The following is a 16,029-nucleotide window of genomic DNA, read 5'->3' on the forward strand; positions in this document are numbered from 1 at the left end:
TGTATGAATCTGTGATTATCTGGGATGCAGGTAGAGGATTAACCTTTCTGTCTCATCAAGGGCCCCTTGGGTTCACTGCTAAGATCACAACTTTCCAAAGGCTGTGTCACTTTTACCTCTTCTGGCTAACATTGAAGACTGTGATGCAGCTCTTGTCTAAACAGCAGAACAACAACTTACTAAGAGCATGGCTCTAGCACTGCTTGCTGCACCCTGTCCATCCCTCTGCCCTTCTCATGCAGCTGCCTTCCTAGAGGATTGTGTCAATGTAGCCAGCAACAGACGTCTTCTCAGTACAGTATTACCAGCATCAAGCATTAAGAAAACTTGAGCAGGATGACAAAAATCATGACTGTCAAAATGATCACATGGTTTTAAGACTGATAAATGCATGCTCTTTCCATTTTTCTTCTGTTTATTTCTTTAAGCGTTCAGATTTTATGTTGCCTGCCACCAAAGAGCAAGCATTTTAATCACAGGACTCCAGGAGTTGGAGCTTTAAGCAAAATACTGTGACATTTGTTACAGTATTGCAAGCAGTGGCAATACAGTCAGTGGCCAAAAATATGTTTAACATCTCCTGAACTGCTAAGTCCACTCTGTAAAAGTGGGCACACTCAAATAAGGTGCAGGACACCCCATTGCACATGTATGGAGCAGTAGTGCCAACTGAGAGGTTTGCATACTTGACACTGCTCTGCAAGGGTGAGTGCATGGGACTGCACTTTTACAAATGGCACCTAACATTTAAAACCTTACACATTGCTGACCACATATTAAGACAAATTTATTTGATAGCAACTGAAGGGTATTTTCCTCTTACTTACGGCTTCTTTGCACTCCCAACTTCTAGGCTGACATTTTGCAGTCTGGTTTCTGTCCAAGAAGGCCATTTGGGAAAGCTTGAGCACAGTTCACTCACTAAAAGTAATAGAAGAAAAGGCATTTTTGCCATTATAAAAACAAACCTGCAGAATTTAACTGCTGAATTTGACCTCAGGAGGAAGAGTCAGATGTTAACATTTAATACGTGGGAGCCCCAGCCAGCTTCCCCCCATTGCTTGGGCATGTGCAGTCATTCCTTATGAAAAACAAGTCTTCCCATGCCCTGTTGGCTCTGAGGACCAGCAGGTGAGGTGGGCTCTAGGAGATGCACTGGGACAGGATCTCTGTTCACATGCATTGGAGGAGGGTGAGAAATAAACCCATATGTCTGTAACCCACAGTGGTTGAGTATAGCCCTTCTGGAAAGAGAAAAGATGGGCATTGCTGGTCTCCATGGTGAGAGTCAGGTTTAGTACCAGGCTTGGAGCATGCACTTAATCCCACATTGCACATCACATCTTGCACAAGGATTGCTTTCAACCCATTGTATACATTTTCTGCTGATATAATCCCATGACAGAGAAACTTTGTTTTTCTAGCTGATCCATTTTATAGAGACCAGAAAGAGAGATGGAAGATCAGAGTAACAGAATAGCATTGGATAAAAGATTTGAGGGCTTGTGAAAACCATTGTAGGAAGGGGAGTTGATGACTATACGCAGAGCCTGCTGAGCTGTTCAGCAGTGCAGCTATAGCACAGTAAGTGTGAAACATTGGAGTAAGTCCTAGGAAGCTGGCTGTTTTTTGGTATCCAAAAGAATAGTGCAGGGAGAAGTATCAGTGTTACCTGAGCATAGCACAGTGAGATGAATATCCTTATCAAAGCCCAGTCTGCGTTTGGTTTGACTGGAAAAGATTAATGCCATTGCATACCTGAGCTCTGTTCACACTCCCTTAGATGTTCCTCTAAGAAATGTGAAGCCTTCAGATTGCCCCATCACTGGAGAAGGCAGGAAACTGCCTAAAGCAGGATGCTCAGGAGCAGTAGCATTGCACAAGACTTCAGGTTCAAAGCTGGACTCTGTCAGATGTTTTCAGGTTGTAAATTGAACAACTGGCTGGCAAAACAATCAACAATACTGAAAAACCTCTGCAAATAAAGACAGGTGCAGACTGGTAGGCAAGAGCAGCCTCTGAGTTCCTTCAGCCCTGTGACTCTGTGGAGGATCCTCTGAAAGCAAGGGGAGATCCAGGTTCGTTGAGACACTGCCACACTTGTGATGCATAGGAGTGCAGGCAAGAGCAGAGCCTGCCCCATTCTTCAGGCTCGCTGAGTAGGAAGTTTCCAGTTCATGCAAGAACACATGCAGTTTTATTGTCCTAGTGAAACTGGTACAGACCCAGGAAAAGCATTTTAAATCAAGAGCATGTGGGGTCACTTGCAGAAAGGCAGGCTGTAGGGCTGAGCATGGATGAACCCTGTCTCTAGACCTGCACAGACGCCTGCCCCAGGCCCCAGCCAGATCCTGCTCACCTACCAAAAGGAGGGGGAGGCAGCTTGCAGGATCAAGGATTCCTCAAGGCAAGGTTCCCCCTACTGTGACGGGCTGCAGAAATAGCTGCGCTTGAAGTAAAGACCCTCTTGCCGTACGCAGCCACCACCTCATCCTCTAACTGAAACCTTAGACGCAATAGTTCCAAGATTATCAACGCCAAGCACAGCAGCTCTGCCCTGTTGCCTCCAGGCCCTCAGCCATTTCAAGCTGACATGTTATCCCCTGACAAGTTGTCTGAATAACTAGTGCTAGCGATGTCTTTATTTGTTTTGCAGACTAATACAAGCTGCAGCATCCACATAATTCCTCCAAAAATCTTGGTAAATGACTAAATTCTGAAACATTTTCCTCTTGAATAGCACGGCGTTTGGTCAATGCCCATAGCACACTCCCAATGTCAGTACTTCACAGTGAGCAGGGCTGTAAAAGTCATCTCTCTTGCTAACTTCTTTTTCTTGTGTGCACCATTTTATTTTGCTTCTGATTAAACCAGCTGTCACTAGTCCTTTTGGCTGCTCACCGGAGCATGGCACAGTAACACTAGCTTTTCTGTATGTTCGCTTTCCAAATGTTAGGAGCAGGAATGTGCCTTCTGTGTTTTACTGTGATTCACTGGAGGTTATGGGGATTGCCCTAGGTGTTGCCTACCAAAAGCCAATTCAGAGGGCCCCCAAACATGTCCCAGCTGCCCCCAGTCTTCTCTTCATCCTCCTCTAGACTGATGGAGGATAACATGTCCTGTGCGAAAATAATTTCTATCCTTATTGGATCCCATTCAGAAGACGGAAAGGGAATTCCTCTTGCCAAACAAAGTTGTAGCAGACTGTTTTTGTGGGTCAGGACACCTTCCCCTTCCCTGTCCCAATGGGAACAGTTAATTTTGCCCACTTAGCCAGAAAAGAAGTTTTGCAGAATCTGAGAAATATTAACCCCTTCACCATACAAATTCTGCTCCTTATTCTACTGAACCAGAGTAAACAAGAAAATGTGCAAGGTTATCCATGACTCCAATACAGACTGCTCCATGGGACTGGTGTTCACTGGTCCAAGAGCCAGGGATCATTGGCCTTTTTTGGGACCGCCTCTGGGTTAATCCTCCTTGGTGTCAGGAGATGCTGAGGGCATAGTCTACTACCTGGTACCTGGCCGGGCAGCTGCCTGCCCAGGGAGGCCCCATGTCACACAGGTGCTTCTGGGCAGGGGACAGGACAAAGACACAGTGAGAGATGGAGGGGTAGTCAGCGATGGAAGAGGGACAAAGGACCACAGTTCTGGGGCCTTGCCTTGAAATACCCTCGCTGGAGGCTGTACCCACATGACCCCAAGAAGTGAGGCAGGTCTTTTCTGTTTTTCTGCTGACCTCAAGCCTCAGTCACCTGCAGCTTTTACTTGCAGGTGAGATCCCCTCTCAGGTTGTTGCTTTTCCCAGATCTGTCTCTGGGGGCTGTGGTGCCTTTCACGACATGTAGGAAGCACTCCAGGGAAAAGCCTCATCTGCTCTCTGACGTGTCCCACAGAGCACTAAGTTTCAAAGCCTGCACCCCCTCCCTCCCCATGTGCCTCCTGAGCAAACCCATACTGTCCATCCCCCCTGCTCTCTTGCCATGGACTGGCTGAGAGCATGGGATTTCCCAGAGCTTTCCTGGGTTATTTTTAGTCAGCGCAATAAAGAGAATGGCTAGTTTGTGTTGCTATTTTTATAGCACTCATTAAAATGCTGTTGCTGAATATCCTGGTGGCTGCTTGCTTCCACTCCTGTGCTGACTGCTCCTCTTTCTTTCCTGTTGCAGCACTGAAAAGCCCATCTGCATTCCATGAACAGCGAAAAAGTCTGGAGCGAGCCAAGGTAACTCCTGCAGCCACCCCGATGAGGGAACACGTGGGCTCGCTTTGCATGAGTTGTGGGGTTTGAAAGCACCTTCCACCACTGTCCCCTCCTCTGGCATCCTCTATTCAGGCCCTGTGGCCAAGGATGAGGGTCAGGGTGTCTCCCCTGCTTCCAGACATGGTCGGGCCAAGCCAGGGTTTACAAATTATCTGGAGCACCCTTCTCCAAGCAGGGAAGTTTTAAAAGGGCAGAGGGACCATCTGTGCCCTGAGCTATGGGGTATTACAACAGCTCCTGGGTTTTACAAGAGACTGTGGGCAGGGCGTAGTTCAGCATGGCATTGGCAGTCCTTCCAGTAGACGTCCAACCAGCTGAAGGGCTGTTTTCCTCTCCAGGCCAGGTCCACAGCTCACTCCTCACTCTGCTGCCTGCTCTCCACTCCTGCTCTAGTCAGTGGGGTTAGAGCAGGGCCAGCAGCAAACAGGACTGAAGGAGCCTAACTATTTAGCAAGTGTGCAGGAGGAATGCAGATGCCCTCTGTCACCTGGAGTGAGTCCCCAGGGAGCTCGCACTTGTCATCAGACAGGAGCCTGGCTTTTAGCTCAGCAGTGTAGCTTGGCCATTAGGACATACAACATCCAAGGGCCTAAGTGGGCCAGGCTCCCACCAGCCCCATTATCTAACTGCACTCAGGCTTCCCTAAATATTGCTGAAGGCAGAGATAAGATAAGTAGCCATTTCCAGAACACGTCGAAACTCTGTGATGCGATTTACCTGATTTTTGGGAAATCACACCAGTTTTCACACCAGTTTTCCAAGCACCCATTATCCAGCCTTGACCAAACCGGAGGGGTGTCCACAGAAAAGGGAACAATCAGTCATGCAGGTTTTTCTTGAACACAAGAGTTTGTTCCATTAATCTGCAGAACATGCTTGCACTCACATGGAAAAGGACCTTTGCAAGGAAGAATGATTGTGAAATATGGAGAAGTGCTCTTCTGAACTTAAACACACTCCAATCGCTTGCCCAACTCTCCTGCGGTAACAAATGGCTAGCATAAGAAACACAATATGACTCTGAAAAATTAGTATGCTTACAAAATTTCAAGCAATCCAAAGTATCCTTGAAGTGTCATATATTTTACAGTTTAAGTATACATTTCTGTCTCTTTGTCCTTCTCTTCAAAAGCTTTCACTGGCTGGTTGCCTGGGGAAAAGGGAAGGATGATCTAATCTATCCCAAACTGCATGCATTTTTAGAGCATGCTAATGACGACACTAATGAGCACAGCCCATAACAAACATATACTCTTTTGCAAGGATGCCCTGCTTAGAGCTGTGACAGGGAAGGACCAGTGGCTGTTTCCAGATAATTACTCAACAGTATTTGTTGTTTAGCTCATACTCCTCCCAAATGAAGTTCTGCAAACAGAAAGCAGGTAACAATAACTGCTTTCATGTGTTTTGAAAGCTCTTCTGCTTCAGCTGATGCTAAAAATCCCCACATCTGAAGTCTTTCTTTATCATTTGCACCCCAGTGACACAAATGCAGCTTATAAACAGCAAAGGTCAAAGGGAACTGAAATCACAGCAGAAAATCAGGCTAACGCAGTGTGAATGCTGGATTCAACATGAACAATGCCACATCTGCAGGACAGCAATTCAAGCTTAGACCAAGTTAGGACCCGATCTGAGGATTAGCTGGAAATGCATTAGGTGAATTTAACTGCACTCAGGTGCAGACACCAGCCTGCTCTGACCTGGCACAGGAACCAGGCAAACTTACACGTGGTCCAAGCAAGGGATTGTGTTGGTGGAAATAAGCTGGGGAAAAAATACGGGGGGAAGGGTAAGGAATTGTAAAGAGTTCAATAAATAAAATGTCTATTATTTGTTTAAACATGTCACTGGCTATGTTAGAGGCTGGCATCAAGCCAGTGCAGCAGACTTTGAAGTCAATGTCCTATAATAGATTGCTGGATTGGAGGACAGAGAGCAGGCTGACTTTCCTGAGGCAGTTTGGCTCAGCAGGGCTTTAGCACTTACTCCCAGCACCCCAACAAGTGTGGCAGGGAGGGACTGTGAGGGACAGCTGTCATGCCTCTGCCCCAGAGCAGAACAGCCCCATCTGGGTCATTCCTGACAGTTGTGTGACCACTGACAGACATGCCACCCCCCAGCAACATGCTCCAGTGCTCTCAAACCTGCGCTGTTAGCAAGTGTCCCCCAATTCCCAGCCCAAGCTATTCTGTTGAAGTTTAAGCCCATTACTTTCTCTCCTATATGCATGCATATGCAGAACTGTTTATCTTTTTTCTTGTAGCACTTCTAAAAAGTATTTTGCATCCTGTTTCCCTATAGACATCTTACCCCTGGACTGACCAACCTCTCCTCCCTTCAGTCTCTTCTCATTGATCCCATCTCTGGTTCAATAATGATTTCTGTAGCTGTTGTCCAGACCCTTCCCATGGACCCTTTCAGATGCAGGGCATAGAACAGGGCTTTGCTATTCCTAGGGCCCATCTGACATCCTTTGTTTTGTCTTCTAGAAAGCTGCCTGCTGGTCTAGGGATGTGGTTCAGCTGCTGATCACTAGATTCTCCAGATCCTTTTATATTTTTTTCTCTATTTATGAAGTAACTAATTTCTGCCTAAGGCCACTGTACAGTGACCACTACAGAAGCATCTCTGGTGGATTAAGTCTTCATCCACCCCAGTGCTTAATCAGCTGGTTCAGCTGTGGCTGACTGTGACCTGAATGCAGTCCTTTCCAAATGTCCTCTTGAAATTTTATCAAATGTATTTCAGATAATTTCTTCAATTACTCCAAATCATGCTGCATTGTATCTGTTAGCCTTGAATGATTCAGAGTTAAGGAGTATGTCTTCTATCATCCAAGGCATTAATTAATATGTTGACTAGTAGGAAAAATTGCTGTGTAACATGATTTGATATATTCTTCTGTTTAGACTGTGAGCCATTCCTAATTCCTCTGGTGACCCACAGCTATGCTCCTTTTTTATTTTAGTCTTATCCAGACCAAATTTCTCTGGCTTACATATGAGAAAGCCATGTGAGATATTGTCAAAACATGCTTAAAGTCAAGCTACATGACATTCATTGTTTATTCCTGTAACAGAAATCTGTCATCTCTCCATAGAAGGAAATTAGGTTGGTGTGATATGGTTTGTTCTTGATGAATCCATCTTGGCTGCTACTCACCTCCTTACGATCTTCAAAATCAATTTATAGATTGTTTGATTACTTGGTCCAGTACTTGCTGACTGGTTTATAATTTCCTGGTTTCTTCACTCCATCTCTTTTAAAGCAAGAAATTATGCTCTCCCTTGCCCAGTTTCCTGGAGACCCACAGATAGTTGTTATTACTATAGCATTCTGTATCTCAAACTGTTTCAGAACATTTAACTCATCTGAGTATTCTCCAACCTGTTCTCCAACTCGATAACTAGAGCTTCTTCTCTTTTGTTGCCAAAGGTTCTTGGCTTAGTCATCTGATTGATAAATAGCCATTTATCTTTTTATTGAGGATGGTTTAAAAAGGCATTAAATCCTGTAGCCATCTCAGCAGCATTCACAATTATTTCTCCTGTTTATGGAACACAGACAGCACTTTCCATTGCCTTGTCCTTGCTACAGAAGTCCTTATAAAATTTTTTTCTCATGATACTGTACATTTTGTACTGTGGGTTTTCTAGTTTTGCTCCAGCTGCTTGTACTGTTCTTTTATATTTATCCTTAAGATATTAACCTCTTTGAACTATGTACATTTTTTGGTACTATTTCTTCTTGCATCTCAACTTAGCAAACAGCTAATAATCTGTCCAAGTTGTGCTCTAGCTTTTCTTCAGCAGAGGATAAGCTTATATTTGTATTCTTGAGGTCAGCTGCCCTCAATACTGACTTCCTTGGCCCTAGTGGATGGTGTTATTATACCTCTGCATGCCTTTCTGTTCCTAAAGCCATTAGGAAGTTGACACAAGGCTCCAGGACCATGTTCATCACAAGCTCTGCTGCAGTGATCTGTAAAGTGGATTTTCCCAACCCCACATCATAGCTGGGGTGAGGAACCACAGAGCACAGGAGCTGCAGGACTGCACGAAGGCTAAGCCTTGTGGCTGACCTGGGTAGAGAGTCTGGGTATCTTCATGACTTGCTCAGCCTTACATCTCACCCCAGAGTGCCAGGCTTCCCACAGAAGCCATTGCTAATGGTACACTCTGGAGCTGCCTTGGTGCAACTCTCAAAGGCCACATGGTATGCTAAGCTAGGAGCAGATCCACCACTACCAGTGAATAGGTCTCATCCTTCCCATGAGCTCTCGTAATACTTCAGGCATCAGAAGCCCAAGGGAGATTGGAAAGGACACAGCTTAGGAGTGGGTATAGTGAACAGACAGCAGCTCCATGCACATTGTTCCCTTTCTGAAGAACTGCCCAAGAACAAGCCAGTGTCTGAGCGAAAAATAATTCCATTTAAGAGCCCGCTCAACCCAGCCTGTAATAAATTCAAAAGAACCATGGGATGGCACAGGGGCAGATGCTCTCTGTACCTCATTGCTGCTCTAGCCAGGTAACTCTGCATTTGTGTTCTGCAGACTGAAGATTATCTCAAGCACAAGATCAGAAGCAGGCCTGAGCGATCAGACCTGGTCAATATGCACATTTTACAAGGTAAGACTGCCTGAGCTTCTCCCACATAATCCTTGTGTCTCCTGCCTTGTGACTCATGTCTCTACTGCCCCACTTGGGTTCCTTTCAGGACTCTCATAACGATTAACTTTGTCCCAGCTGGTCATGAGAGGCAGATTGAAATGGGATACATGTTGTACAGAAGTCAGTCCAGACCTGGTCTTCAGGAGGCAGCACACACGTTTATTCCCTGACAGAAGCAGACCCAAGGCCATCTAATCTTTCTCCCATCTCTGGCAGAGACCAGCATAAGATGCTCTAGAGGAGAGTGGGGTAGAGAACAGCTGTGAGAGAGGACTCTGTTAGACAGAGGTGCTGACATCTGATCCTCATGAAAAGCATACCTGGGGCATTTGGTGTCCAGGGCACTGAAATCCCTGTAGCACATGGTTGCGATACCCTTCCAAAGCTGGACATCTTTTGTTTTGCCATAATTCTGGATATTCTATGTGACAATTCATGGCAATGTAGTCAATGACCCAAGCACAGCCATATGAATAGGATGAGCCCTGCTATCAGTCCGTGAGCCACAGCAGTTCTCCCCTGTCCCAACCTGGTGTCCCCTCCCAGCCAGCAAGCTGGCACGGCTCTGCTGCATCCCATCACAGACAGCAGAACACTGCAGTGTCCCTTGTTATCTCCAGAGATAACAAGCTCCTTAGAGACAAGGAGGATGTGCAGCCTCTCTCCTCAAGTCCTGTCAGTCACCTGGAAGAAGCAGATCACTCTCTGGCAACTGTAAATGCTGTCCTCTGCTCTCAGCATGGACGAAGTCCGTATTTCTTTTTCCTCTGGCACGCAGGAGGGCTGAGCCAGAGGCCCATGCCAGATCAGTGCCACTGCCTTGCTTTTCCCTTGGGTCTCCATCCCTGAAATGAGCTAGCACCATTGCTTGTTTGACAGGTGGAAATTGTCTTTCCCTTAGGTTAAATAATAGAAGCAATACAGACTGGAGTTGGGGCTTAGGGGCTGTAAACCAGATGTGGAGGCAGCTGCAGTCACCGAGCATGGACAGGGCCAGCCAGACACAGCCAGAGGAGAGGTGGAGCAGAGACTGCCTGGCTGTCTATTGAGCAAGCTGGCTGTGCTGCCCCACACACACCTCTTAGCCAGAGCATCTGCTCACAGCTATGTCCGTCATGCTCTGCATTTCATGGAGGTGTGCCCTGGCATATCATGGACTTACGTGTCCATTTGGTTCATAACAGGACCTAGTGGTGATTGATTGAAATTGGCCAGCTGAGACACTTTGCCTCATCTAAATACCTTACAGGCACACCTTCTGTTACTCTTCACTTCAAGGAGCCCATGTGAGCCCGTGCAAACCTCATGAAGGTCAACAAGGCCAAGTGCAAGGTCCTGCACCTGGGTTGGGGCAATCCCAATCACAAATACAGGCTGGGCGATGAGTGGATTGAGAGCAGCCCTGAGGAGAAGGACTTGGGGGTGTTGGTTGATGAGAAGATCAACATGACCCAGCAATGTGTGCTCACAGCCCAGAAAGCCAACCATATCCTGGGCTGCATCAAAAAAATTGTGACCAGCAGGTCGAGGGAGGTGATTCGCCCCCTCTACTCCGCTCTTGTGGGACCCCACCTGCAGTACTGCATCCAGCTCTGGGCCCCCAACATAAGAAGGACATGGTCCTGTTGCAGCGAGTCCAGAGGAGGGCCACAAAGATGATCAGGGGGCTGGAGCACCTTTGCTATGAACACAGGCTGAGAGAGTTGGGGTTCTTCAGCCTGGAGAAGAGAAGGGTCTGGGGAGACCTTATAGTGACCTTCCAGTATGTAAAGGGGGCCTACAAGAAAGCTGGAGAGGGACTTTTTACAAGGGCATGTAGTGATAGGACAAGGGGTAATGGCTTTAAACTGAAAGAGGGTAGATTTAGATTAGATGTAAGGATGAAGTTCTTCACTGTGAGGGTGGTGAGACACTAGAACAGGTTGTCCAGACATATTGTGGTTGCCCCATCCCTGAAGTGTTCAAGGCCAGGCTGGATGGGGCTTTGAGCAACCTGGTCTAGTGGAAGGTGCCCCTGCCCATGGCAGGAGGGTTGGAACTAGGGGATCTTTAAGGTCCCTTCCAACCCAAACCATTCTGTGACTATGATTCTGTGGTTCTATGATTCTGTGTTCACTGCCCTATAGTCTGAGGCCTGAAGTGACCCTAGATCAGCTCTCCTGACCTCCTGCAGAGAATTTTTCCCTGCTATCAAACCCTGTAGCTTGTGTTGCCTACAGTATATCTTCTAGAAGTGTCCATTCTTTGAAGACAGCACAACCTAGATGCAGCCCTTCTTACTTTAGACCCCCAAAGGTATAGACACGGTCTAGTTTAGAATCCCACTCCCTCACTGCTCATGTCTGTGCCACCAGAGAAGCCAGATCAACTTTGTTCAGGAAACCTTTCTGTTTAATTGGCTGCTGTTCTATCACCACTTGATAATTGGGGACTTCTCAGCTGGGGTTGGTAGGGCTGTAGCTTCCAGATCTAGCTGCCTTTGTTATGCTCCTCTTCAGCTTGTTTTTCTCCTGAAGGCCTGGAAGCACTGTAATCACTCCGTCTCCAAATGTCCACTCCCAAAGACTCAGCTTTTGATCTTGCAGTGTAAGAAGCCATTTACTTCAGTTGTCTAACACTGTTAATGGGTCTTTTCTCCAGCTGTTGCCCAGAAGTAGGGATCACAAGGGCCAATGGGCTCCTAGCAGGCAGGAGCTGGAGTCCACTTTGGCTCTTATGTTAGTCACAGCTTGTTAATGAAATTTCCATTGCAGATGATTCCTGGGCCTTGGGGAGAATGCTCCAGCTGCAGGCTGTGTTTGCAAGCCTAGGCTAGTAGACAGAGGCTCTTGCTTGGGAATGGAGAACCTGGACCTACGGGTCAGAGGAAGACCCATGTCCCAAACCCCACCAGACCCATCCTCCCATCCCCAGAGCAGCTCCTGCTGTGCACTGAGCCATGCTTAGGTTTTGGCCGCAGCCCAGAAAGGCTGTGCTGGAGGGGAAGAACATTCTTGCTGGGCACTGTGCTTACAGATGCCCCAGGTCCTTAACTGACACCTTCCATTTGGCCTTTTAGACTCAGCTGCAGAAGGGTCCATTCAGTCTACTCAAATGAAGCTGAAAAGAGCCCGACTGGCAGATGATCTCAATGAAAAGATTGCTCTCAGGCCGGGTCCTTTGGAGCTGGTGGAGAAGAATATTATTCCTGTCGACTCAGCTGTGAAAGAGGCCATAAAAGGTAGTGGAAGTGAACGTGCATGGTATGTCGTATGCATGGCATGGGACAGGGGCTGGCAAGGTTACGAGGATGTACAACAGTGACTGCAGGAAGTGACCGACCTGGACTTAAGAGCTGCTTTTATTGCTTAAATTTTGTTATTTTCACAGTAATCAGCACAGTCCAGCACAGCCCATGCTATCTTATCCAGACCTATGAAAAGAGAGCTCTCATCTTCTTAGAGCAATACTACTGAAACATGGAGAATTGCTCAGCCATGTCTCCTCAGAAAGAGCATCCCTTCTTAAACCCCTTCCCTCCCCATGGCTTTGAGTGTATAAATGATACTACAGGACATTCCTTCCTCCCTTGCGTGGGAGAGGACCTGGGTGCACATGTGTGGTTGTGAGGCCAGCCTGGATTCCACAAGTTGTGCCCTGCCAAGTTTCTACATCCCAGTAGGTGGGGGTGAAGTGGCCCCAGTTCAGCGAGGCTGCAGTTGTCTGTCTTTTTTTTTTTTTCCAATGATGCTAGTGGTATGCAAGGCCCAACAGAGTAGGATGGTGCATTGTTGGGGTGGGGAAGCATCCCGGGGGTGCTAGACTGCTGGGGAATATGAGAAGCAGCCTGCACCCCAAAGCAGGGTACACTCCTACCTACCAGTACCCAGTGCTTGATTTATGCCTAAACTTGGTTTTCCTCCATCACCTACCCCCCAGCCAGAGGAGGGAGGCAGAATCCTCCGTAATTATTTCCCCCATGCTGCCACAGGGAGGCTGGTGTGGGAGCTGACACAAAGCAAAAAGGTGACTCAGATTTCACCAGGGCCCACTGCCAGGACAGGGAGGTCCAAAAGCAGAGAAAGGAGCAGGAAAGCCAGCAGGGTCCTGCAGTGCCAGGACAGCAGCCCGTATTTTTGAAGCCTGGGGCCATCTCTCCATGTCCAAATTGGCCCTCGGGTCTCTAGTGAGGCACTGAGAGATGCTCTGCCCCCTAGGAACTGCTTGTTCTGTTGCTCCAGGTTCCTCAATTCATGGGATTATTTCCATTGGCATAATCCCACGTTAAGTGCCTGTTCTGGGGCTCAGAGCAAACGGGGGACAGTGGCAGGGCTCTGGGACAGGAGGGAGGGGTCTTTGAATGACAGGAGTGATGCTGAAAGTGGGAATTGAAACAGGAAGCACTTTGACTTTCATTTCATCTCAGAAACCAGCATAAATGACATGAAATATTCCAGGCTCAGATACTGCTCTGTCCTACCTGGCAGTTGTTCCTGCTCTTGGTTTTCCCACTGTGAAGTGTAAGCAGCATACATACAGCGGCTTCTCCAGTCTGGCCCTTGAGCTGCTCCGTGTCCAACGTTTCGCAGCTCTCATCTTTGAAGCCCCAGGCTGACAGCTCCTCAAGCTGATTTTTGGAGTCAGAGGCACCTTGTGGTGCTCACAATTTGGGGTGAAGGGCTGAACACAGAGCAGAGATGAGTACTGGCACTGCTGAACATTAAGCCTTTTGTTTTTGCAATACCAGAAAGATGACAGGGTTTAAAATCATTTTACTTTAACCTTGGAATCTCAACTGTTTATACAGTGGAAAGTTCAGCTGACGTGTTCCTCTAATCACCTCCGGCAGGGTGAGCAAAAAGTGCCAGACCCCAACCGAAAGCCCTAACGTCCCAGTGACAGGAGGCCGCCAGTGCCCTACATAGCTGAGCAGTGATATAAGAACCCTTTTTTACCAGGTCCTTGTCATCACTTTGTCCAATACGCTTGAGAGGACAATACCCAGTGCATTAGAAACAGCCCCGAGCAAACACCATTCTGCCTGAGATTACAGCAGAGACATGGGATCGTGAAACAATACGGTCAGCCCCGGGCTGGGTGAGAGCAGGACAGATAAGGGCAGCATTCCCCAGCCGGCACAGGCCCGTGGTATCAAGCAGCAGGATGCAGCACATTCCTGTCATGCTCTGGGCTGCCACCGTGTCCTGAAGGTCCCTTGGGCGCCTGGTTTTGGCACCACTTCTCCATGCATGCTTATTAAATGCCAGCCCAGCGGGAGTCTTGCAGATCCACAAGTCCCCCTTGCTTGGTGTCATTTTTCCAGAGAGAGGATGCCCACGCTTGTCTGCAGGCATGGGGAGAAGCTCCCACCCAGCCCAGGTGGGAGACCATGCAGTGCTGCAGTTCCTCAGGGAAGACCCAGTTTGGGTGCTGTTTCTGAGAGAGAGGGGACAGGCCCTATTTCCAGGGACATATAAGGAGCCCTGTGCCCTGGAGGGCAGGGAGGAGAGGGTCTCCACAGGACACAGTTGATCTCATATCCCCACCCCATATGGTGGCTGGGCAGCAGCTCAGGACAGGGAGCCAGGGCTCCCTGCTTCCTCGCCCACCCTGGCACCACAAGCCGGAGCAAGCAAAGATAACCCTTATCTTGCAGATAGGGGCAGGGGTCAGAGCAGGAGGGTGCGTGTCAGTGAGAAGGCGCACATTGCTAGACCGGCAGCAGGGACAGGTGGAAGCTTGTCCCTGGGCCCTTCCTATTTCCCCATTTGTCACCTCGCTATCGGCATGCCAGGCTGCCTGACAAATGCCAGACATGAGCATGAGGAGATTACGAGCGTGGCTGCGCTGCTCCTTCCTCTACCCCGACCTGCAGCCCTCCTGAGACTCACATGAGACCTTTTTTTTTTTCAGCACTTTATTTATCAGCAAAAGCTGGGGGTCAAGAGCTCTTGCCCATCTGACTAGGAGATAGCGTGCTGGGAGCTTTGCAGGGGGGAGAAGCAATGTCTGGGGCCATCAGGGAGGCAATGGTGGTTTGAAGCATGTCGTGTGGGTGAAGCCTGTGGATAGAGACAGGATCTGGAAGCCTCTATTCAGCTGCAGCCAGGTCCACTCATGTTGGCTCTTGTGCCATGAACGGATGGGTCACCCTCTGGGTGGATTTCAACCTCAGTTCTTCTGCTGAGGACAGGATCCCAGGCGTGGTGTGGGCTTGTGGTTGGGGTGCTCAGCCGGTGGAGAGGGCGACGCTAACACCCCTCTCCCCATCTCAGCCCAGCGGTGGGGCAGGATAGCAGAGCCACTCCTGCGCCAGCCCCACTTGCCTGCAGAAAGCCCCCTGCCCCTGACAGGCCAGGCTCCTCGGACGCCTCCTCTCTCCCGCTCCCGAGTAACATGGTCCACGGCACAGGCCAGGAGCCGACGCCAGCCCCTCTCCCACCAGCCTCGGCCATGGGGGCACCGCCAGGCGCTGCCCCTGTGCATGGCTGGCGACGGGAGGAGGCGTCCGAGCTCTCTGAGCACCACGTCCTTCGCCCACGGCCAGCTCTGCAGGAGGTGGGCGCAGGCACGGAGGCCTGCCACGAGGCTCACCCCGTCCCTCCCGCCGTCAGGCTCGTCCCCCCTGCCCAGTGCAGGGCCCTGACCGCCACCCCCTCTCCCCCGCCAGGCACCCAGGTCAGCTTCCCCAAGTCGGCTGATGCCTTCGCCTTCGAGGAGGACAGCAGCAACGACGGGCTGTCCCCGGAGCAGGCCAGGAGTGAGGACTCCCCGGGCTCCACCGAGCTGGCGGCGGGCACCAAGGCCCCGGAGCCAGCCCCCGCCGCCCCTGCCGGGGCACCCCAGGTAGGGCCCGAGGCACCCTCCCTGCCCGGGGAGCGCGGGGGCACGGCCGGGGCCGGGCGCCGGAACTCGCCTCCTGCCCGTGGGGGCCCCACGGCCCCGCCGGAGGACGCGGGGCTGGGCGGGGCTGCCGCGCCCCCTGCTGGCGGGCGCGGGTACTGCAGCCGCCGGGGCGGGGCGGGGCGGGCCGGGGTGGAGGGTGGCGTGAGTGGGGGGGCTGGGGGATGGGGTGGACCGGGGTGAGCTGAAGGGGACCGAGGCGGAC

General features: G+C 49.6%; 1 protein-coding gene across 6 annotated transcripts in view; it reads left to right on the plus strand.

Moving 5' to 3' along the window:
- Nucleotides 1–16,029, plus strand: part of MYOCD (myocardin) — a 265,246-nt gene that overhangs the window by 237,335 nt on the left and 11,882 nt on the right. For all 6 annotated transcript variants that reach the window (XM_052808483.1, XM_052808477.1, XM_052808482.1 and 3 more), the window contains 4 exons: nucleotides 4,172–4,227; nucleotides 8,825–8,900; nucleotides 12,001–12,162; nucleotides 15,592–15,767. In XM_052808483.1, coding sequence (XP_052664443.1) covers nucleotides 4,172–4,227; nucleotides 8,825–8,900; nucleotides 12,001–12,162; nucleotides 15,592–15,767 — 470 coding nt within the window. The remainder of the gene's footprint in view (nucleotides 1–4,171; nucleotides 4,228–8,824; nucleotides 8,901–12,000; nucleotides 12,163–15,591; nucleotides 15,768–16,029) is intronic.

The sequence above is a fragment of the Harpia harpyja genome, chromosome 14, assembly GCF_026419915.1.
Source record: "Harpia harpyja isolate bHarHar1 chromosome 14, bHarHar1 primary haplotype, whole genome shotgun sequence".
Taxonomy (NCBI): Eukaryota; Metazoa; Chordata; class Aves; order Accipitriformes; family Accipitridae; genus Harpia; species Harpia harpyja.